The 22,806-nt window shown below is 40.1% G+C and overlaps 1 protein-coding gene across 4 annotated transcripts in view; it reads left to right on the top strand.

Annotated features, from left to right (window-relative positions):
- Positions 1-22,806, top strand: part of TMEM117 (transmembrane protein 117) — a 433,115-nt gene that overhangs the window by 74,602 nt on the left and 335,707 nt on the right. For 3 of the 4 annotated variants that reach the window (XM_036300144.1, XM_036300143.1, XM_036300146.1), the window contains one exon: positions 7,714-7,846. In XM_036300144.1, the coding sequence (XP_036156037.1) occupies positions 7,714-7,846 (133 nt within the window). Of the gene's footprint in view, positions 1-4,761; positions 4,859-7,713; positions 7,847-22,806 lie in introns of all 4 variants that reach the window. The other variant, XM_036300145.1, reaches the window with a different exon arrangement.

The raw sequence follows: 22,806 nt of genomic DNA, 5'->3' as shown, positions 1-22,806 counted from the left end.
GACCTCCCACCCTAAAGGGGGTGTGGCCAGCCTGAAAACAGCCATCAGTCCCTCACTCAGGCTGGCCAAACCTCCATGGGATGAGGGTCCCCACTGGGGTGGACATCCTCCGAGGGGTCCCACACTGCAAGAGGGCATAGGCCAGGCTGAGGGACCCCCTGAGTGCACAAATTTTTTGCGCCGGGCCTCTAGTTGTGATAATAACAACCTGTAACATTTCTGAAAGTGTTTTATTTACCTTTACTTTTTTGATGGATTTTGACTTTAAAAGTGCTATTTAATATGATTTCACTTAGTACATAATTAGAAAATAAAGAACAAATTGATTTCATCAACATTATAAGACATTATAATATACTAGAGGCCCAGTGCACAAAAATTCGTGCACTCTGGGGGGGTCCCTCAGCCCGGCCTGCACTCTCTCGCAGTCCGGGACCCCTTGGGGGATGTCCACCTGCCAGTGTAGGCCCGCTCCCTAGGGTATCTGGCCTAAGCTGGCAGTCAGACATCCCTCTGGCAGCCCAGGAGCCCTTGGGGGATGTCCAACTAATGGCTTAGGCCTGCTGGGGACTGTTAGGTCTGTGGGGAGCAGGCCTAAGCCGTTAATCAGACATCCTTAGTGCAGAGGCTCCCACCACCGCCACTGCGCTGGCCAGCCATGAGCCGGCTTCTGGCTGAGCAGTACTCCCCTCTGTTGAAGCTCACTGACCACGGGGGGCAGCTCCTGTGTAGAGTGTTTTCCCCCTGGTGGTCAGTACACGTCATAGCAACCAGTCATTCTCAGTCATTCCAGAGTTAGGGTCAATTTGCATATTACCCTTTTATTATATAGGACGCATGCATAAATTATGCTGCTAAATCATACATAGGGCTCCAAAGTAAGATGTAAGGTTAATTTAGTATTATTTTTATTCAGTGTCGAGTTTCTCCTTAAATGGAAAATTAACAGGTAATAATTTCCTTTCAGAATTACGTATTTTCCTCCTGAACAATAATAAGCAATTTAAGTCAACCCCAATTTTCATTAGCCTAATGGAAAAGCTATATGATAGTAAAATATAATATTTTGACTTTCTCGATAAAATGGAAGGTTTATCACTGTTTTTCCTGTGGAGAATAATTTATATAAATGTGTTACTAAAAGTTTATTTTAATACATACACTTTTGAAATTGACCTTAAAGTCTGGATCTTCAAGTTCTATAGCTCTTGCTGAGTTTCTAACCATTGTCTTCTTTTCTTTCTAGAACCTCTTTTGAATTGCATATATCATAATACATATTTTTAGTATCAAGTGGGATTATATTTCAATTCTTGATATTTGGTTCTGTCAAACTCTGAATCACAAAAATTTTTTTTTTTTTTTAATATATTTCATTGATCCTTCACAGAGAGGAAGGGAGAGAGATAGAAAGCTAGAAACATCGATGAGAGAGAAACATCGATCAGCTGCCTCCTGCACATCTCCCACTGGGGATGTGCCCACAACCCAGGCACATGCCCTTGACCGGAATCGAACCTGGGACCCCTCAGTCCGCAGGCCGACGCTCCATCCACTGAGCCAAACCGGTTTCGGCCACAAACATTTTTGATGTAAACTCCTACTTCTAATAAGGCATGATAACCATCTGCTCAATGTTTTTAAATTCTCTTTGCACACTGAAATAACAAGATTTGATCAGATATTAATGGAATGTGCCCTGAGGGCACAACAGTTTTATGATCTTATGTGAAGCTGTGTTTGTCTAACTAGAACGTCTTTTCTCCTTGATGATATTCTGATATGTTTTGCTAGGTAATTTCCTTTGCTGATGTCCCATCAATGGAATAATTCTCTTTAGTTATTTTTATTCTGTTTCCATTATAAATTTACAGAAATCAGTCATGAATACTTTATATACTTATTTTAGTCTGATTGGAAATAAAGTACAATTAATTTTCCAGTGCTCTGGTCCAATTTCATTTTATCTTTTCTTCTCTTATTCTAGATATAAGAAATGGGACTTACATTTATTGTTAAGTATTTTAATATATACAATATTGAATATTAACTAGGTCTTTAAATAATCTTATCAGTGTGTTACTTTGGGTTAATTTTATTTATTAGTCATACAATAGAGAAAACATAAGAAGGAACCCTTTTTCTTTTTCTCTTAATAGGCGAGGAAAATTTCTTTGTCGTTACACTAAAAGTCTTCTGAGTTAACAGACTTTCAGCTAATCTTCACTGACAAAACAAATCCTTTAATTCAAGAGATGGACTGGTACATAAAGTCATGTAGTCCAACCCTTTACATTCTACATGGCTAGTGGCCATTCCTCCTTGTCTGCCCTCAAGAGAATTTACTACCTCCCAAGAGATTCCATCCTCTATGTTCTTTCTATTACTCCAGTGTATGAAATACTTAATAATGAAGATGACGTCCTAAAGGGGGTCCTCTCTGACCTGCATTTTAAGGCCCATAGGAAATACAGGAACTATTCAAGTGATGGGGAAGGAAGAGTACCCTAGGCAGAGGTTCAGCAGCAATGTAGGAAACTGTAGCCTGTTTACTGTTGATGGAACTAGAGGGAAAGCTAGGAAGTGGTGAGAGGGCAAAGGTAAGCCTGGGTCAAGTCAAGCAATGCCTTTCTCTATCACATTAAGGAACTTGAATTTTATACTTTAGGGGAATGTTGATCAATGACAGGTTTCAAGAGAAGGGATGGTGTGCCTATACTTGTATTTTAATGAAAACTCTTGTCTTTTTATTCAATGGCTAGTTTCTCCTGAAATGGAAATGTGAAAGGTGGATTTGAGATGGAAAAAGGCTAGAGTGAGGAAGAGCAGTTAGGTTGTTGCAATGGTCCCATTAAGAGACTATGGGAACTCAAATTATGAGTGAAGAATATGGATATCAGGTTATAAAATACTAGAACTGTTGATTGAAATGGAAAATATGCAGGAGGAAAAATTCAAGAGTGAATCTTACTCTGAGTTATTTTGAAAGTGATAAGATGGTAAAATCAAAAGTAGGAATGGATTTAGGGATGGAAATGGTCAGATTGGAGATATGGTATATTGTGTGTTGGGAAAGGAATGGAGATTTTGAATTTGGTTTTGTAAATGGAGTTTGAATTGGCAGCAGGATATTCAGGAGCACAGTGGGCAGGTGAATCTTCCAGTCCAGGGCTCAGAAAGAAAAGTCTGTGCTGGAGATACTGGATGTTAATCCCTCGAGAGTGGGTGAGACCATGTAGTGATATGATAAAGACAAAGGCTAAGGACAAACCATGACAAATATCAATTATGGGATGAATGGAAGAAGAGATACTTAAAAAGGTGACTAAGACTAATCAGGAAAATAGAAAAAAAAAAAGAACTAGGAGTATTTGGTGTTACAAAGGCAAGGAGTATATGTGTAAGTTACCGTAATAGGAGATTTTGGAGCAGAAGACTAAATGGATAGTAGTGTTAATTTCAGTTTGGAGTCCTCATGAAGGAAGTGTTTTTTTCATTTATCCTTTTTAATTCCCGGTTAGGGTCTTATGTATGATGTCACACTTTTTTCTCTTAATTAAATAAATCTTGCTCTGTGTTCCTGCTTACCAAGGTGAGCAGAGAGCACAGTACTGGTAACTTTTCAGATCCTTTTAAAAATACTTACAGTTTAAAGAAGTCCCATGTCTTGGAGATAAATCCTCATTCTGTTTTTACCTGTATCCTCTTCTCCTATTAGTGCTTGGGTGATGGTCTTCTGCCACCTCTTGGGCACTAGGGTGCTATTTCAGATGGTGTTGATTCACAACTTTGGGAGCTTCCCAGGTAAAATCTGAAACTGCCCCTTACACTGTAGATTGGTAGGTGGCAATTTTAATAAGCAAGGGAACTTACAAATGATGTTTGTCTTCAGTGGCTGCAAGCTGAGTAGATCTCTACCCTACCTGCCAGAATCTTAAAGAGGTCTTAACTGGGTTCAGTCCTGTATACCATACAGATGGCCTCAACAACACCTTATTCTCTCAAAGCCCTATTCTTGCAAATGGCTCGCCCTGTGGGAATGGTGGGCAGAACAGAATGAACATCCCAGGCCAGAGGAGGGAGGGAGGAGCCTCTGATTGCCCAGGTCCATTTCATGGGTCAATTGGTAGTCAAATCCTCTCAGTGACCTTCTCCAGCAGTGGCTGGGATCCTACCAGGTTGTTGTGTTCCTAATGAAGGTAGGTGGCTGCCCTACTGGCTTTACTCCCTTGGGTGGGACTAGTTCAAGCCCCTTACCTGACTTCCAAGTCCATGACCCTGGATACATTGGCCTTCACCAGCACCCAGCGAATCTGCCACCTTGGAGGCCTCAATCTTTGTGTCCTTCATGAAGCTAGAAGCCCTCACCTACCCAGTCCTGCTTCCACAACTTCCCAGGAGTAGGACTATCCCCGCCTCTTACCTGGGGGCACAACCACTTCCATTCCTTCTCTTCTGAGGTTGTTTAGTTTATGTATTTGCTCCAGACCTCCTTTTGAGAATCACTACTCAAGAAAAGGGACTCAGAACTCAGGATAAAAATCTGGGAAATGCTCCTTTCCATTCTTTTGCTGTTGAGAACATAGCAGCAAAAAGCCAAGAAAATGAAGTAGTTTCTTCATAATTTTCTTGTGCTTGCCTAACTCTGTCTTCCATAATATATGTGAGCTCATTATATATTTTTAATATGCTTTTGTACTTTTAATCTTGTTAAAATCTTATGACATATTATTAGTGGTCCTAATCTTACTGTCTTTCCAGGGTGGAGTCTAAGCTGTAGTCCATTTTAGTGGACTTGAACCAGTATTTGTAGCTGTCAGTCTCTGCCCTCCAGTCCTCACCTCCAACACATATATAGGTTTGTGTTCCACCTTAATGCTTACGATTATTTTAAGATTTATATTCCATGACCTTGACCATATTGAAGGTGACAGTTCATACAGTCCAAGATAGATTTTACTAATAACATAAATATACACTCAGATTTATAAATATAACTGTGATTAAAATAAAAGTCACTTATGACCCTGTCAGAAATGTACTTCTCTTAGTGATATCTTTGACTTCTGCTGACCTATAAGAACTACTTTCACTCAGATATTTCCTGAAACTCTTTCTAAAGGAAAGTCTTATAAAATTATGAATTCTGTAACCTATAGGAAAGGTGGCATATTGATTTATTGTCCAAACCCATACACTTAAGAAAGGAAGAGGGTGGTATTAATAATTATGCCAGGACAACAGTTATAAGCCACTACTGTCCCAAGCAAACCAAATGTATGGTGACGCTACAGGGCAGAGACAACACCTTTCCATGTGATATCCTCAGATTAATTTTAAAGTTCTTGGTTGATGTGATTTGACTTCATATTTGGGCCATACAAGTTCTGGCCTGAAATACTGCAGCACTTTCATTTTGTGCTTCAAGTGAATTTTAGCCAAGTTAACCTGCCCTTGTGTGCTAATGACTCTAATGATGGACATTAGTACCACTGAGCTTGGCAAGGACAGCATAAATGGTACTGTCACATTTCTCTTTTATTAACTGTCTCACTTCAGCCAGTGTATAGTTAATTCACTATGTTTTATTTGCAAAGCACTCGTAAATCAACAGCATTATTATCTGACTTTTAAAGTACATTATTAGTGAATTTTTTGACATATGCATATGTTACGAGGGAGATTCACATTTACAGTTTCAAGGAACTCTAATTGCTAGTCTTCATAGTTCTTCAAATAGGTCTTGGTTTGAAGCTAAAAGAACTCCCAGCAAAGGGAACTTTGAACACAGAGAGTCGATGGGTCTAAAATAAGGTCAGGTTTTCAGCAACTATCCAAATGATGATGGACTTCAAACACCTCCTTGCCCTGCTCACAGCATCTAGAAGAATCATGCTGGCCTGTACTAAGCACATTAAATATTTGTTCAATGAATGAATAATATTCCTTATAGTTTGCACTTCCATATTTATAACGTATTTTTTTGTTCTCAAGCATTCTATGCTTAATATCTATTTATGATACTCCTATCCCTGTGTTGTATGGAGACTTCCCTGGGCTTTCCATACTTTTTGATTCAATTAATCCAATCATGTTGTAATTTGCAGGGCTAGTTTCCTTTGCTTCAGTAGGAAGTTTTCTGTGTTCTTCTTTTAGATACAATCCACATTCCCCCCGACTTTCAGATTTGCCCTTTGCTTTTCTTGTGCAAGCCAAGAAACCAGATGATGTAACCAAATCTCTCTTTTTGCTCTATTTAAAGTTTTAGCTAGGGTAATGTTTCTGTTAGCCTGGTTTCCAAATGAAATCTACAGTGCTGTTTTAATAAAAGTGAGGTACAGGGGAAAATCTAGCAGTTAAATCTTAAAAGATCTTTCTATGCTCAGTAACCTACAAGGGAGCCACTGTCTCTCCCTAGAGAGGCAATTTCCAGATGGAGATTATGTGTGTGTGTGTGTGTGTGTGTATTCATAACTTTGACTTATCATGAATAAAATGAGAATATTTTCTCTAATGAGAAATTCTATTATAAAATTTTAAGCCTACCCTATTTTAATTATAGTTTCTATACATATACAATCTCCTGTATCATTATTTACATACACTTTCTTAGGAGTGGACATAAGTATAATAGACAAAGTTTATCTTAGGAGAAACCAGGTTGACCTGTATTTATGTTTTTTACTCCCATGGTTTTTCATCTTCCCCACCTTTAAGGGACTAATGCCCTCATTTCTATTCTCTACCATTAATGTCAAATACTTTTCTGAACTAATTCTGATGTCAATAATTTTTACTTTAGTGTTCTTCTTAATGCATTTTCTCCTTGAAATATTTACATTTTAACATTCAAAGTTTAGCATTTATCTTTGTAACTGGAATTTTAGGTCTCAGTGTGGAAACTATGTTTTGCTGGGAGCCACACCAAACTCTGTAACACGTGCACATACCACCCCCCCCCCCCAACACACACACACACTTGTGTACATACCTGTACTTGGGTATGGATATTTTAGCTAGGAGTAAGGCTGAGTCATCTCTCTCTTGTGATAGAGACTTTACTTTTATTTTAAGTTTCCATGCACCTTCAGTAATTGGATCCTCACATAAGGGAGGTCTGTCTGCCTTTGTTTTATTGTCTGGCCAGTGTCGGGAGTGGGTCTCTAGAAGCAAAAGGGAATTGTATGGAATTTATGCAACGTCTTTATCATTTGTCTTAAGTAGTTTCAGATGAATAAAACAAAAACATGTTTGTGAAATAGACTATAGCAGGTAGGTGCTATAATCCCTCTTGTTTTCATGCAGCATAATGAACAGTTTCTGTATGCTAGATTCTTATGTTAGTATCATTTGCTCCACGATGATATAGGGGTTGTTTTGGAGTTCATCTCTGAGCAGCAAAAAGGACATTATATAGTGATTTCACCAATAAGTCACTTTTACAGCAAAGACTTCAGAATGTAGTGGGATAATAAATATTTGCTAAAACAAAGCAAAGATGAAAGAATTTTGACTGTTCCTCGGGCACCCCATTGGGTTGGAAGCCGGCCTACCCGGCTGGGCGCCTGGGTTCCTCTGAGTGTGACTGAGGGTCTGGGATGGAAGATGGGGCATCGGATGTTGTGTCAAGTGCAATAAAGAAGCTGGAAGGTCAAAAAAAAAAAAAGAATTTTGAGTTATGATATATACTGACTAATAATATTTATATTTCAGGTCAGTTGCTCCGGTTAAAAATGTTTCGAGAGGATCACGGGTCGTGGATGACAATGTTCTTCAGCACGATTCTCTTTCTCTTCATATTTTCTCACATATACAACATGATTCTCCTCATGGATGGGAACATGGGGTAGGTTATATTTCCGTTTTCTACTGTGGTGAGTGTTCTGTTTGAAACTCATAAGAATCCAGAGAGAATTTCTTCATTTTTTTAGTAGGCTAAATGTCCTTTACAAATATTTTACCCTAAGGAGGAATACTATATGCATTTTCTTAAGACATTTCAAGTATTTTCTCCCAGAAGCTTTTCACAATACTTAGCTTGTGTTTCTTATTCTTTAGGTTCTCTGTGAGGGTAGTTGGAGGGTAGCTAATAATTTCATTACAGTGACAGAGTCTGAGAATCAGGAAATCTTATTGAGTTGTTTATACTCACTAGGTTACTAAGGCTGGGTTGAGCTGAAGGTCTTCAGATTTGCAATTCCATTGTTCTTCAATGCCTGGCTAAGTAAAAGTGTTTGATGCTGGTGGCATTAAAAAAACAGCAACAACTCTCTTGACAGTTCCAACAGAAAGACCTTTGTTATAAATGGATTGTTTTAGAAGTGGCCACCCTGTATGAAACCCAGGGTTGTGATCTATACTTATCTAATCACTAATCAAATCACCATGGCATGAAGAAGTGCTGCCAAGTAGTTTGTTGATTATTTTCACCTTTCTCCAGTTCTTGGTGTGCTCTTGGTAAGTTTGAAGGGCAGAAAATAAGGAGAATTACTAGGTCTATAGCGTTAAGAATTAGATTAGTGACAAGAATAAGCTGCTTTTGATATCTGTGGTGCACTGAAGTAGTTCATAAGGAAGGTGCTGATCTATCCTCCCATAGATTGGAACGCTGGGTTATATCCTTTCCTTCTAGATACAGGCGAGGCAAGCTTGTCGGCCAGTTCTATAGTGCAATTACTTTGATGTTATATGTATGTCTTAGCCACTGCTGTTCAATGCTGAGAGGGATAGCTCAATTAAAATTGTGTTTCTTTCCCCCACCTTTAAAGGAGATGAATAGTAAAGGGAAAGCAGGTATTTCACAAGTTTTACACTTTCATCTACACTAACAAGGGGTACATTCAAGTATGTGATTTTAGATCAAATGTTCAAGCTTTAAACATTAGAATGCTTTGTCTACAATTATTTCCTGAGCTTTAAAAGATGCCATTTCTACTGCGTCTATTTTTAAATGGTGGAGTTTTACACTCAAATGCACAGATACTCAGAATAAGCCTCAGCTGCAGAGCTATGCCTGTGATAATGGTGCTCTTGGAATCACCGAGCACAGCCAAAGGTCTGGACCTGTAGCGCACGCTCACCGCTGGAACCAGAGGGCAAAGGGACCCTGGTCTAACGTACATTTTTTTTTTTAAGGCTGCTGCTGCAAATAACACATTAAATAGTATATAAAATATATCCTTTGCTCAGAAGTTGACTTTTCATCCAATTCTATTTTTAAAAAATATGGAGCTAATAAACTAACCAGAAGTGCTTGTTCTGAGGGAAAAGGCAGACTTAAAAGTAATGAATTAAATGCAACAATAGATAAGCCCTGGCATGTTGTAAAGCACTCAATAGCTAATAATAAATCTCATCTTAATGTGAGCCACCAGTCACTGAGCACTCAGTACCAGGCATGAATTGTCTGTATTAAACCTCATGATGACCCTATGCAATAAGTATTTTTATTATCTCCATTTTACAGAGCCAGAAACTGAGGGCCAGAGAGGTTTGTCTAAGGTTACATTATAATTAAATCTGTATTTTAAGCAATAATAGAGGACTTAAGCTATTAAGCTGTGAATTCTAGTTATATAGCAGGCTTTTTGGCTAGCAGGTTTGATCCATGGTCAGTCCTGTTGCTCACCATATGCCCATTAGCCTTTCTTTACATTTTTCTCACTCAATCTGAATTTGAAAATTGAAAGACAAAGGAGGTATGTGCAGGAAATAAGAGAAGAATTAGTCTAGAATTTATGTGTATTGATCTTACCTAAAATTGAAAGTGATTTTCTTTGATTCTCAGACTAATTACAGCATTCCATATTCTTATGCATCTCTTGCACTCTTCATCAATATGCCTCATCTTTGTTGGAAAAAGACCATTTACTGAAAAGACATCTTAATGGTGCCACTTACAAAAAATCCAAAGCAAAGCATAAATTATTTAGTTCTGTAGATAAAAAGAATTTCATTTGTATTTATAAAAGACTAGAGGCCCAGTGCACGAAATTCATGCACAGGGGGTGTGTGTCCCTCAGCCCAGCCTGCATCCTCTCCAATCTGGGACATCCCCCTCACAATCCGGGACTGCTGGCTCCTAACTGCTTACTTGCCTGCCTGCCTGATTACCCCTAACCTCTGCCTGCCTGCCTGATGCCCCTAACTGCTCCCCTGCCTGCCTGATCACCCCTAATCACCTCTGCCTGCCTGCTGATCACCCTAATTGCTCTCCCCTGCCAGCCTTATTGCCCTAACTGCTCTCCCTGCTGGCCTGATCGCCCTAACTGCTCTCCCCTGCCATCCTGATCACCCCTAACTGCCTCTGCCTCTGTCCTGCCACCGTGGCTTTGTCCAGAAGGTCGTCCGGAAGACGTCCAGTCTAATTAGTATATTACCCTTTTATTAGTATAGATTTGTTGCCAACTTTTATGACCCATGCCAGTGAACACTTTAAGGTAGGAATGTAAACTTGGAGCAAAATCAGTTCTAGAGCAAATGGATACAACTGTGCTTTGGGGATTTTCCAGGAGACATCATGAGGCGTTGCCTCATCCTTTGTAGGGAATGATGGAACCAGAGGGTGTGGAAAGGACAGTAGGCACAGATATCACAGTCGACTGCTTTCGAACAAGAGGATTGTTGGTGGTAGAGGAGAGCTCAGGATTCTTGACGATGAATCTGATGTCCACTGGGCATTCCAGTATACTCTGGTTTGTGGATCTTTCTAGGAATATTGGTCTAGAACTATTTTCTATGATGGCTAGACCTTCAGGCCTACAATGAATGGGTGTAGGGTTTCCAAGAGGGAAAAAGGAGTTTTCCTAGAATGATTGGCCTTCCTTCCCACTCCTTCCCCCCATTTTAGGATTGGGTGTAAGTTTAGACTAAGCTGGAGCCCTTTGATTCCTTGTTACAAAGAACACAATTCCTAGGCTTATCTGACTAGAACCTCAAGAGTGTTAGCCAGAGCTAACGTGATAAGAGTCAAGTTGCCTGCTCCTGGCTCTCTCAGTACAGTGACTTTCCTGGAGTGTGCGCTAACTCTTACGCCTTTAGCCGCCTGTGCAAGCCAACAGAGAGGCAGCCAGATGGAGGGGAAAGAGGCCAGTTGGCTGACTGGGCCAGAAGGGACTGAGGTTCATGTCATTCATATTTTCTACTACTGAGGGGAAGTCTCCTCTTGCCTTTGATTCTTTCCATCTCTCTACACCTCACACCACCAAAATGCTGCTATCACAACTTCTTTTAGTCTTTCAGTCACCAAGACCAAACTAAATTCATCTCTCTATAAATGTCTGAGCTGTAGGCAAGGGTTCTGCTGTAGAAGGCTCTGATCCCAGGCAGGGTTTTTACATGTAGACGCTTTATAAACAACTTCCTTTTTACAAGGTGGTCAACTAGGTAACCTGAAGCCTGTCCTAATACAAAATCTTTAGAAGTTCTGGAAATGGGATGCAGCCGATAGACTCTTTTTAAATGCACGGTTGGGCTTACCCAGAGGAAGGGAAAAACCCGAAGCCAGAAATGAAGGAGGACCTGAAAAGCAGGGTGGTGAGCCTGTGAAGTGACACTTGAGACAGTGACTTAGGGACTTGTGTTTAATTCCTGTGTCAGGACCAGAAATAAGGATTTGGTCTCCTATTAAGTGAGAAATTGAAACAGAAGCCCTTGCATTAGGTGGCCCTGAATTAGAAAACACATAACCACTAGCACAGGCAGCATCTGGAGAGCTTCTCTGACTTACCTGGATATTGGGCGATAAACAATAATCTTCCATGGAATTCATAACCGCAGGTGTGGCTGTTTTATTTTGATATACATTTTCCTTTTGATTTTAGATGCCCCCCCCCCAACAAAACAAAACAAAACAAAACAAAACAAAACAAAACAAAACCAAAACAAAAAACAGCAAAAAACAACCCATCCCTGGCTTTTCTTTTCTCCCAGTTTAAGGTTCCTACTTCTCTCTGAAGTCCCTTCCCCAATAACTTCCAGAATTCCTCTGGTTTATTATTTAGAGCAATTTAGTTCCCTTTCATCTCAACTTCTGTCCATGGCAGTTTATCTGGGGTTTTTACTTTCATAGCCGAAATCTTAAGGCATTTTCCAATCAAAAGCACCAGTTCTCTGAGATAAATGTTACTGCCTTCTCAAAATGCCACAGCATTTGGAGTTTATGTTGTTTTAAAATAGCAATTGTCCTTTACCTTTTGATTCAACTGATGTTTATCTCTTAGGAGAGAGATAAGAAGATACTCAAAGAAAAGGGCAAAAAAAGGGTTTTCTAATCATCTCAGTTCAACAGTGCTGAGTCATTTACATACAGGGCTGAAAGTGAGATGATAATAGGAAAGAAACAAACATGAAACCATTTCTTTCCCCACAGCCAAGGGACTTTAGTAAAAATTATTCTAAATAAATCCCGCTCCTAGATTTTTAAAAAATTTCATCTGTGTTCAGCTAGCTATCCTAAAGCCAGTCTATTTAGAAAATTTCTATTAGGTAGAAATAAACAGAGGTGTGTAAAGTACAGGTTGAGGTTTTTCTAGGAACTGACACTTTAAACCCTTTTTCATGTCATCTTTCAGAAGCACTTCTTAGTCATGGAATTTTTATAGCATCTACAGTATAAAGCTCTAATTCAAGAAAGGCTTTCCTGATGTTTTCAAATATCCCAGCTCCCCACAGGATAATACATGTCTTATGTACTGGTATAAGGAAGGAAGCCCATGTTCACCATAGTTGATGTTCATAAAAAATTCCGCAAAGAGCCACTTGATGGCAGCAAAGGGCATGTTTTCAAGCCCAAGAGCCTCACTGTATTGTCCTAGGCAGGCTTTCTCCTCAAAGAAAAGAATCTTCCAAATTTCTGAAGCTTGGTGTTGAAATAGTTGTTTTCCTAATTTTTAGTGGGCTTCTTTGAAGAAATCCATGTCGTGAGCTCTATAATAAGCACTTACTATTTCATGATGTGTTTGGCCCCCTTTTATGTTCTAAAACAATTTTAAATAATAGTATATATAACCATGTTTGTGCACACATCTATATGTTATAGACTTATTTCAGTGTTACAAGGATAACACTGAGGAAATTAGACACTTGACTTGCTTATAAAAATTCCTCTATGAATTAGAATTTCCAAAGACTACGTAGTATTTTAGGGTAGGTATGAGGAAGCTGATGTTTTCTAGTGTTAATGACAAAAAGGAGTTATATTTTTCCTGATACAAAGCCTTTCCCAGAGAACTTTTATAAATATTAATTAATAAATAGGTGTGTGTTAAGTATTTTGGGGACCCAATTTGAGAAATAAGACAAAGTGATTAAGGAAATTTTGAAAAATGTATTAGTATTCATAATCAGGGCCTGAAAAAAATCAAGGTAAGAATTAGGTGGTGGGTATAGTGAATATGGATTAGACGGTCTCTCTTCTGTTATCATCCTGACCAGTGTTAGTAAGAGCTAACGTGGAATGCGCATTAAACGTCTAAGGGATGTGACAGGAGGAAATATTTGAAATGGACACTTACCTAAAGTCTAAAATGAGTGGTTTCTATGTACAGAGGGGACAGCAAAAGGAACCGCATAGACTTGTCTGTGGGCTGGAGGGAATTATTCAAGATTTCATGCTTTTTAAAGTCCATTGTGCCCCGCTTACTTAGGCCTTACCTCTGACACTCTTCACCTCACTTTTAAAAGCATGCCCCACACTTCAGTCCATCTCTGTGTGCACACACGGTATTCAAAAGGACTCTCTGATTTATAGCTTCAGTTTCTGTTGCCTGAGGAATAGATTTTAGCACATTATTTTTCCCCAAAGCTGAATTACTCTTAACTGGAAAAATCCAGGGTGAAGTTTTACTCCAGGCAGTATTGTTCTTTTTACTAAGTTTGCTATTTCTGAAACTTTCACTGATGTTTTCAGAGCCCTTTCTCAAACTGTTTTGCTCTGTCTAGTCACCACTGATCTAGAAGTAGAAGCCCTGAAACATATTTTTACTGTTAAGAACTGCGATGGTCACTTGCGATTGCTTTTCAAGCACACGGTTGGTTGACCTGCTACCACCCTGTTCGCTGATAGCTTCGGTCTCAGAAAGGAATGTTGGTGTGTTTGATTCTTTGTTTTCAAAGGTGCTAAAGTTATTTGGGGAAATAGCAAGAAAAAATTGAAATAGTCTTTAGTAATGTTAAACTATACAATTTTGGTCTGAGCTATACCTGCAAAATTGTTGACGTACAAAGATATTAATTTAGATCAGTGGTTCTCAACCTTCTGGCCCTTTAAATACAGTTCCTCATGTTGTGACCCAACCATAAAATTATTTTCGTTCCTACTTCATAACTGTAATGTTGCTACTGTTATGAATCGTAATGTAAATATCTGATATGCAGGATGGTCTTAGGCAAGCCCTGTGAAAGGGTCGGTCGACCGCCAAAGGGGTCGCAACCCACAGGTTGAGAACCGCTGATTTAGATAGTAGTAAATGAAAAGAAGAGTATGGTATTATTTTCAAAGCGATGGGTATATAGGGATGGGTAAAGGATAGAGGCCCTGGGCAGGGTTTAGGAGCTGGGGTGGGGAGAAAGCTTAGCTGTACATATTCATGAATCCTGGAAGTACTGAGTCAATGGCTGGAAAGCTTGATTGGCTACTGATACAAGGCTGAATGCAAATTCTGCTGGAGTGGTGCTCTAAATAATTTGTTGGCTTCACTCTTAATTAGGCTAAACACTGACTTGCTTGTACAATTACTTCACAATAATAGCACAATTAATTACTAAGGCTGGGGGGAAGGGGCAGAGCTGGCTACCGAGAATGGGCTGGTGAGACGAAGAGCTGGTTACTGAGAATGGCTGAGTGTGGTCAAGAGGGCTGCCCCAGGGGGCACTGGAGGGTGGCTTGGAGAGAGAGAAAGGCAGGGAGAGAGAAACAAAGAGAGGGATGGAGGCAGGGAGAGAGAGACAGACTTATTTACCCAGAGGCATTAGAGCAATAGGGCACCGCTTGCTGCTTTTAATACTAATGCTTTCACATTACTTGGTTGTGATAGTAGAGGGGTAAAATAGCACAGCATATCTAAATTATCACAAGTTTACTGTTAGTATTGTCTGAATTGAAGAAGTTTTAAAACATTAATGAAAAACACAATCAATGTTGCACCCTTATTATTTTGTGGGAGTGCATTATCTGTACAGACTCAACATTGATTTGACACACTTAAGAGGTGTTCTGTTCATAGTTGCATATTTCAACTCTGTCATTAAATAGTTCACCAGCTTTTACAGAGGGAAAATTTCTGATCCAGGAAACAGAGTACCTGGCTTTTAGACCCATCTTAGTTATTCACTGGCAAAAATAACCCAGAAAAGCTAGAGTTTTCTCATTTTTAAGATATGGGTTGTGATGATGGGGTTGTTATTAGTATTACTATCATCATCACCATCATCTTAATCTGGAGGAAATGCATGCTTCTCAAGTAAAGAAATAAATGAAACTTAAGATGGCTAACAGTCTTGGTCATCATTAGCTTTGCTTTGTGTGGAAGGGAGTGTGGCCTAGGAGAAACAGCATGGGCTTTTGTCTGGACACCCTGGAGCAATGAGGCCCTAGATAAACTTCATGTTCTGAGCCTTATTTCCTCAAGTGTAAAATGGGGCTATTAGCACCAAGCTTAGGGTTGTTGTGACAATCAAAGAAGACAATATATACTGAGCAATTGATATGGTGCCCACTGTTAATGAACTCCTGATAAATGTTACTTGCTGTTTAAATAATAGAAAATACATATTTCAGTTGCTCAAGTAATTTAGCTCTCAATAAATATTAGTTGTTATAATAACAACAAGTACTTTGGACAATATAATGACACTAGAGGCCTGGTGCATAAAATTCGTGCATGGGGGAGGGGGTCCCTCAGCCTGGCCTGCACCCTCTCCAATCCGGGACACCTCAGGGATGTCTGACTGCCTCTCGCAATCTGGAACCGCAGGCTCCTAACCACTCACTTGCCTGCCTGCCTGATCGCCCCTAACCCCTCTGCCTGCCTGCTTGATTGCCCCTAACCTCCTCTGCCTTCCTGCCTGATCGCCCCTAACTGCTCCCCTACTGGCCTGATTGCCCTTAACTGATCCCCTGCTGGCCTGATCGCCCCTAACCACCTCTGCCTTGCCCCACACCTGGGACCTAGGATTCCCTCCCTCTGGCCGGCTGCAGGCACCCAGGACCTGGGCCAGCTTCGCCCGGGCTGGTCGCAGCCACAGGAAACCGTGGGCGGGTGGTTTTGCCTAGGCTGCCGCCACAGGTGCCCAGGACTGCGGGGCAAGCGGCTTGTCCCTCTCCCGGGCTGCAGCCTGGCTGGTCCCCATTCCTCTCTCGCGAGCTCATTTGTGCCTGACTGGTCCCCATTCCTCTCTCGTGAGCTCATTTGTGCCTGGCTGGTCCCCATTCCTCTGTCCCCAGTATTGAGTGTCTGAGGCGTTAAGTCATGATGGTGTGATGTCCATTTGCATATTAGCTCTTTATTACATAGGATATGTAATTTATGTAAATGATATTACATTATTGTCATACAACTATAATGATCATTTTTAATTTTATGCAAAATGCCCAAATGAATAGCTATCACTAGTAGATTTTCAATCAATATTAATTTCCTGTGCAATAATTCATAATATACAATATTAAATATACTTGAATTATGGAGTGAATTAACATATGGAATGCACAGCACCTGTTCAAATGCTATTAGAATGCATCTTTATGAAGATACATACACTATTCCTTATTTTATTTTTAATCAATAAAAAATAAATGTAAAAATTAATATAATATTTCATTAGAATTCAGAGGCAGAAATCAAACATATATTAAGTTACTAAATAGTTATTTGTTAATTTGACCTTTCTAAAATGAGAGGAAAAATTTGATTTAGTTGTGGATGATATCATGGAAATTAATGATGTAGTTGTCGTGTGTGTGTGTGTGTGTGTGTGTGTATCCATTGTCTGTACACTATTTAATAATGAATATCTTTAAATTTCATCTAAATTCATTTTCCCCCAGTGGTGAACACACAGGAAATAATTACTTTCCCGATGTGAGGCTTAAGGTTAACCTGAAATTATATAGTTTAATTAAAAAAATTAATAAGAAACAATCCAACCGTTGCTGAGAAAGTGACACTTCTGTGATAGTTTATCCCATTTGTAATCTAGTAACCCCATAGTTATTCTTGAAGGATTGATGAAAAACAGTAGAGTTCTATTAATAAAATACTTCATCATTCAAATAGTCCCCTGGTAAGGTAACATCTTTGGGATACACGGCTCTGGCTTCTCAGTAAGGAATGGCTACAACCTCTTTTACTCTTTCACACCAGGTCAAGAGGAGAATGCCTCTTTCATGGTGGAGAGAAGTGAGCGCACCTGTGCTCTCATTGGAACTGGTTAACGTCCATCTAGTGCAGTTCCCTTAGGCTACCGCCAGGGGACTCTGACATTCTACTACTTTTTTTCTCTAGGGAAGAAAATATGCAAACATACTTGATAAGTGTAAAAAGGCATGGAAGAGCATAATTCTATTTGAAATATTAAAATTACATAGAAATGGGACACTCACAGACCGATCTTGATTTAAGTAACTCTTACCTAATTAAAAAATACTGCTACTAATTTATATCTTTTACAATGAATGTTTGAAAGAAAGAGGGTATTAGATTTTTACTTATATTTTATAGTCTATGTAATTTAATTCTCTTGCCCTAAAATTCATATTTTAGAATATTAGAAGGATGATTCCCAGGTACTTGGCAAAGCATAAAATGTTCAGTGTGCTGTGCAGTAACAACAAATAATATATATGCCACATATAAAATGCTTATTTTCTTTTAGCAAATAATAATAGACTTTTTGCTTCAAGATTGTCTGTATCCTATCTATATATGCATATTGTGTTATTCTTAATATATCTTATATGTAATACTATAAATTATTCAATATACTCTTATTAGAGAATTGGCTATGCAAATTAAATCTAAGCATCCAAAATAAATCACTGATGACAAAGTTATGTGTAACTACACAGAGATAAGAATTTGCAGCAGTGGTATATGTTCTGAACCTTACAGAGGTGTCTTAATTGAATATGTGGATATACATAAAACTGACAAGCAAGCAGGATTTCACGTTCTTAAATGAACAACAGATATAATATTTCTGTTGGGATCATGCCAAGTAAATACAGGGCTCAGCAGAAAGGGGAGTGCTAAGCTAGACAATTTTATTCAGCTTCTTAAAGAATTTAAGGGTCTGAAGAGGATGATATTGACTATTACTTCACTACATCATCTAAAGATGAATCAGTTTAGGGTTAGTTTATGCAAATTCAGTGACCTAAACTAGTAAAGAAGCTAGGTTTGTGCACCCATTTGGTGAACTGCTTCAGAGAATTTACTTCAGGCTTTTGAGGAGTTCCTAATTGAAATTCATAATAGGCATGTTCCTTATCTTTCTTAGGAACAAGGTCTCAGACAGAGTAGGACTATCGACACTGTTGCTCTCACTGAGCTCTGCCTCAGTGATTACAAAACATTTTCTGATATCTACTTTACACATCAATGACCAGTTGTAGTTTAGAGACTGATCTCGTTGAGATCAAATATGTTTTGGGAGCTGGTTCAGGAAGCAGGTGATGGACACGTTTGTCAGAGCCAGGTAATGAGTGATAACAGGTTACAAAGACAAAAAGGGGATCTAAGTAGAAGTTGGCAACAAGAGGTTACCTGACATGGTTGTAGACTAAATTCATAGATTATTTAAGAATCAGCAACAAGATAGCGCTAAAATCAGAAGTTTTGGAGGATTTAATGAACACCATAGACCTTCTTCCTTAGCCTCCTAAATTCTGTGTACAAGATGAGGGAGTGTATAGACTTCATATTTAAAACCACTGAAGGGGGTATCTCAGAATTAAAGCCACAAAACAGAGGCTTCCAATAATAAAATCTTAGAACTATAATATATCAGCCAGGACAGGGTATAGTATGTCTCAGTAACAAACAAATCTAAGAATTTCAGTGGCTTAAGACCACCAAGTTTATTTTTTGCTCACACTATATTTTCACTGTGAGTCAGGTGGAGGGCTCTAATTCGAGGCCCCCTCCCTGGGGGATCAAGGCTGAAGTAGCAGCTATAGTGTGGGAGGATAGTAGTTGGCCTTAGGTGGTCTCACAGCAGTAAGTCAACATTCTGCCTGGGAGCAACGTACTTCACGTTGCACAAATCTTTGATTAGAAGTAGTTATTTGGCTCCACTCAAGCACAAAGGGGACGGGGAGTGCAGTCATGCCATGCACCCAGCAGGGGGAGGACAGGACAGTTCAGGAACAACCACACTGACCACCCTCTGGGACCACTCAAACCACACTAGGAAGTGAAGATGTTCTTTCTGATAACTTACGTCTCAGAGACCTTCCTATATGCAGTGCCCTTAACATCCTTCTCCACACAGTGTCTTTCTTCCCGTGAAGGGGATGTATAAAATGATTTTTAAAAAATGTATTGTAGTGATGATTAGACTTAGAAGGCATGGATGAATTTCACATCAAAATCCAATTTTTATTTAATTGTACATGGTGTATTCAATTGTATATTTGCTAGGAAAAAGGGGAGGTATCCAGGTTAGACACTGCACCGATTGGTGGCTACTGTGCTCCGGTTCAGTTCTTATCTACAGCTGGTATACATTCTGATTTGGTTGAATACATCTATTTCGGTTGGTACTTCTCATGCCATGTCTGTTCTAAACACGTTGAATATCATCCTCCGTTAGTGGAAATAAATGAGTGAAGTTAGTAAATTCAGGAGAAAACGTACTGGTCAGCGGGACTTTATGAAGGTATGAATAAAACGTACATTAAGTCATAGGAATGATGAAGTATTTTACCTTCTCAATATCTACAAAATTGAGATGAGTCACGCACACAGCTAGATTTTGACCAGTTAGAGTAGTGGATCCGACTGAGGCTGAACTTGTGCACGGCTTCTGGTTTCCCTGGCAACAGGGCTCCCTTCCCATGCTCATAATATTATAGTGTGAGAAGTTATAATTGGAGGTAGAGAAATATGTCTTCACATCAACTCCTACCTCTGGAAAAGTTAGGGGAGGAGTTTGCTAAAAGCAGAGGATGAGGTCATGATAAAGAAAGAATTTGGAATTTAAAAAGGAAAGAAAAATGAAATTGAGCCTGAGCTTGATGGCTTCTGGGCACAGCACTGCACAGAGCAACGCTTCTTCCCTGACTTCGGTTAAAGCCAGAGTATATCGTAAATCGTGGTTGCCTATCTGTGTGATCTCTTCCGTCAGAGCCCAGAAAAAGCCCTGGCTCAGGAAACTGTGACCTGTGTGCATTGGCTTGGATCGGCGCCCTCTGCAGTGTGTGCTCTGCCTGTCCCACAGGTACCCAGGAAGCTCTCATTTGCCCAGGACTCAAAACAGGCTTGCCCTTGATTTTCTGTGGAGTTGGTTCACTTTGTCCTTCCTGTTGTCCTTGAGTGTTATTAGTCCAAATATATCTTTTCAAATTGTTCAATGGTCTGGGCCTTTCCTGCTTTTATTAAATATATGTCAAATGTGCACCGCTGCTTGGAAGATGGAGAGACTGGGAGAGTCAGTAATGAGCATTTCACTTTCCCCTTCTATTTTTCCTTTTCTGAACCTTTCTCGCTAGAAAAAGAAGAGGACAAGGAGTGCTCCCTCCATTCCACTGTCTGTAACTCCTTGACCAAGTCCCCCCCTACCCCCCCCCCAAAAAAAGATAAAAATTAGAAAATGAGCACACAGCATTACCTAGAAATAAGATGATTTTATAATTTTTATTCAAACCAGAGCACATTTGACAATGAAAGGGGGTGTTAATAACAACACAGGAGAAAGGCATACATCATGGTGTCCAAGGATAATTTAAACATGTAGTTACCTTGCTTAAAATCAGTAGGAGATGCCCTAGCTGGTTTGGTTCAGTGGGTAGAGCATCCGCCTGTGGACTCAAGGGTCCCAGGTTTGATTCTGGTCAAGGGCACATGCCTGGGCTGCGGGCTCGATCCTCAGTAGGGGGCGTGCAGCCGATCAATGATTCTCTCTCATCATTGATGTTTCTATCTCTCTCTCCCTCTCCCTTCCTCTCTGAAATCAATAAAAATATTTTTTAAAAAATCAGTAGGAGAGAGACAGGAGGGAAAGATGATCCATCTGGGAATGTTCCAGAAAAAAAATGTTGTCTTTGATGCACACTGAGTATTTCTGGACATTTGTAACTAATTTATAGCCAAATTCTATTCTGATAAGGATCATGTGATTATTTTAAGATTCTAGATCTCATTGTTCTTTTCCAGGAATAACCTATACCAGGTTAGAATGTAGTTAGAATTACTTCCTAGGCAAAAAATAAAGCCATAGGGATGCATATTTACAGTGTGGCCTCAGAAAGGGCCTTAGTGATTGACCAAAGAATGGTCAAGGTTAAGAACTGACTGACCAATTTGATTCCATTTTCTGTGCCCGTGGCTATAATTTAGAAAATTAAAATCAATTTCATTTTGCTTAAAACAAACCTTATCAAACCCTCTTTTCTCACCTCAGATCCCAATAAGAGTAGAGTCCCTGTAATGTGAGAAAATGACTGTAATTGTGCCGTGGGCAGCTTCTGAGATGCTCCCAGTGACCCCCGCCTTCTGGTATGCATGCTCTTGGGCTCCCCTCCCTTTAGTGGCTGGTGTCTAATGAGTAGAATATGATAAAGTGATGGGATGTGAATTCCAAACTTAGGCTTCAGTGTTGTTGCCTCTCTCCTCTGTCTCTCTTTCACTCACTCTGAGCCCTTACTCTGTACGCAAACTGCAACATTGGGAGTAATATTATGGAGAGGCCCATATGGCAGGGAACCTGTCCCTAAACAATAGCCAGCAAGGACCTGAGGCCATGTGAGTGAGCTTACAAACAGAGCCTCCCCAAATCAAGCCTTGAGAAGATTGTAGCCTCGGCCCACATGGTGATTGACACCTGAGCCAGAGGACCCATTACACTGCCCTCGGATTTCTGAACTGCAGTAACTATGCGTAATACATGTTTACTATTTTAAACAGCTACATTTTATGATAATTTGTTCCTCAGAATAGATAACTAATACACTGTTTAAAATAGTGGGTTCTGTATTATGAAATGTTTAGAAAGGAAAAAAAAATATATACTAGTGGCCCAGTGCACTAAATTCATGCACGGCGGGGTGTCCCTTAGCCTGGCCTGCACCCTCTCCAATCTGGGACCCCTCAGGGGATGTCTGACTGCCAGCTTAGGCCCGATCCCTATGGGCCTAAAGTCAGACATCCCTCTCTCAATCTGGGACTGCTGGCTCCTAACTGCTCACCTGCCTGCCTGCCTGATCTCCCCTAACCACTCTGCCTGCCAGCCTGCTCTCTCCCAACTTCCCCCCTTGCCGGCCTGATTGCCCCCAACTGCCTCCCCACCAGCCTCCTCATGCCCAACTCCCCCCCCGCCAGCCTAATCACCCTCAACTGCCCCTCCTGCCGGCCTACTCACCCCCAACTGCCCCTCCCCACCAGCCTGGTCCCCTAACCACCTCTGCCTCAGCCCCGCCACCATGGCTTTGTCTGGAAGGACATCTGCAAGATCTCCCAGAAGGTCTCCCGGTCTAATTAGCATATTACCCTTTTATTAGTATAGATACTTATACACACACACACACACTCACACACACTCATATACACACAATGGCCACAAAATCCCTGTCTATGGTGGGTAGCAGTT

Source organism: Myotis myotis, unplaced genomic scaffold (genome assembly GCF_014108235.1).
Source record: "Myotis myotis isolate mMyoMyo1 unplaced genomic scaffold, mMyoMyo1.p scaffold_m19_p_3, whole genome shotgun sequence".
In the NCBI taxonomy this organism is placed as follows: Eukaryota; Metazoa; Chordata; class Mammalia; order Chiroptera; family Vespertilionidae; genus Myotis; species Myotis myotis.
The sequence above is the reverse complement of the archived record's forward strand: the minus strand, read 5'-3'. Positions and strand labels throughout refer to the sequence as shown.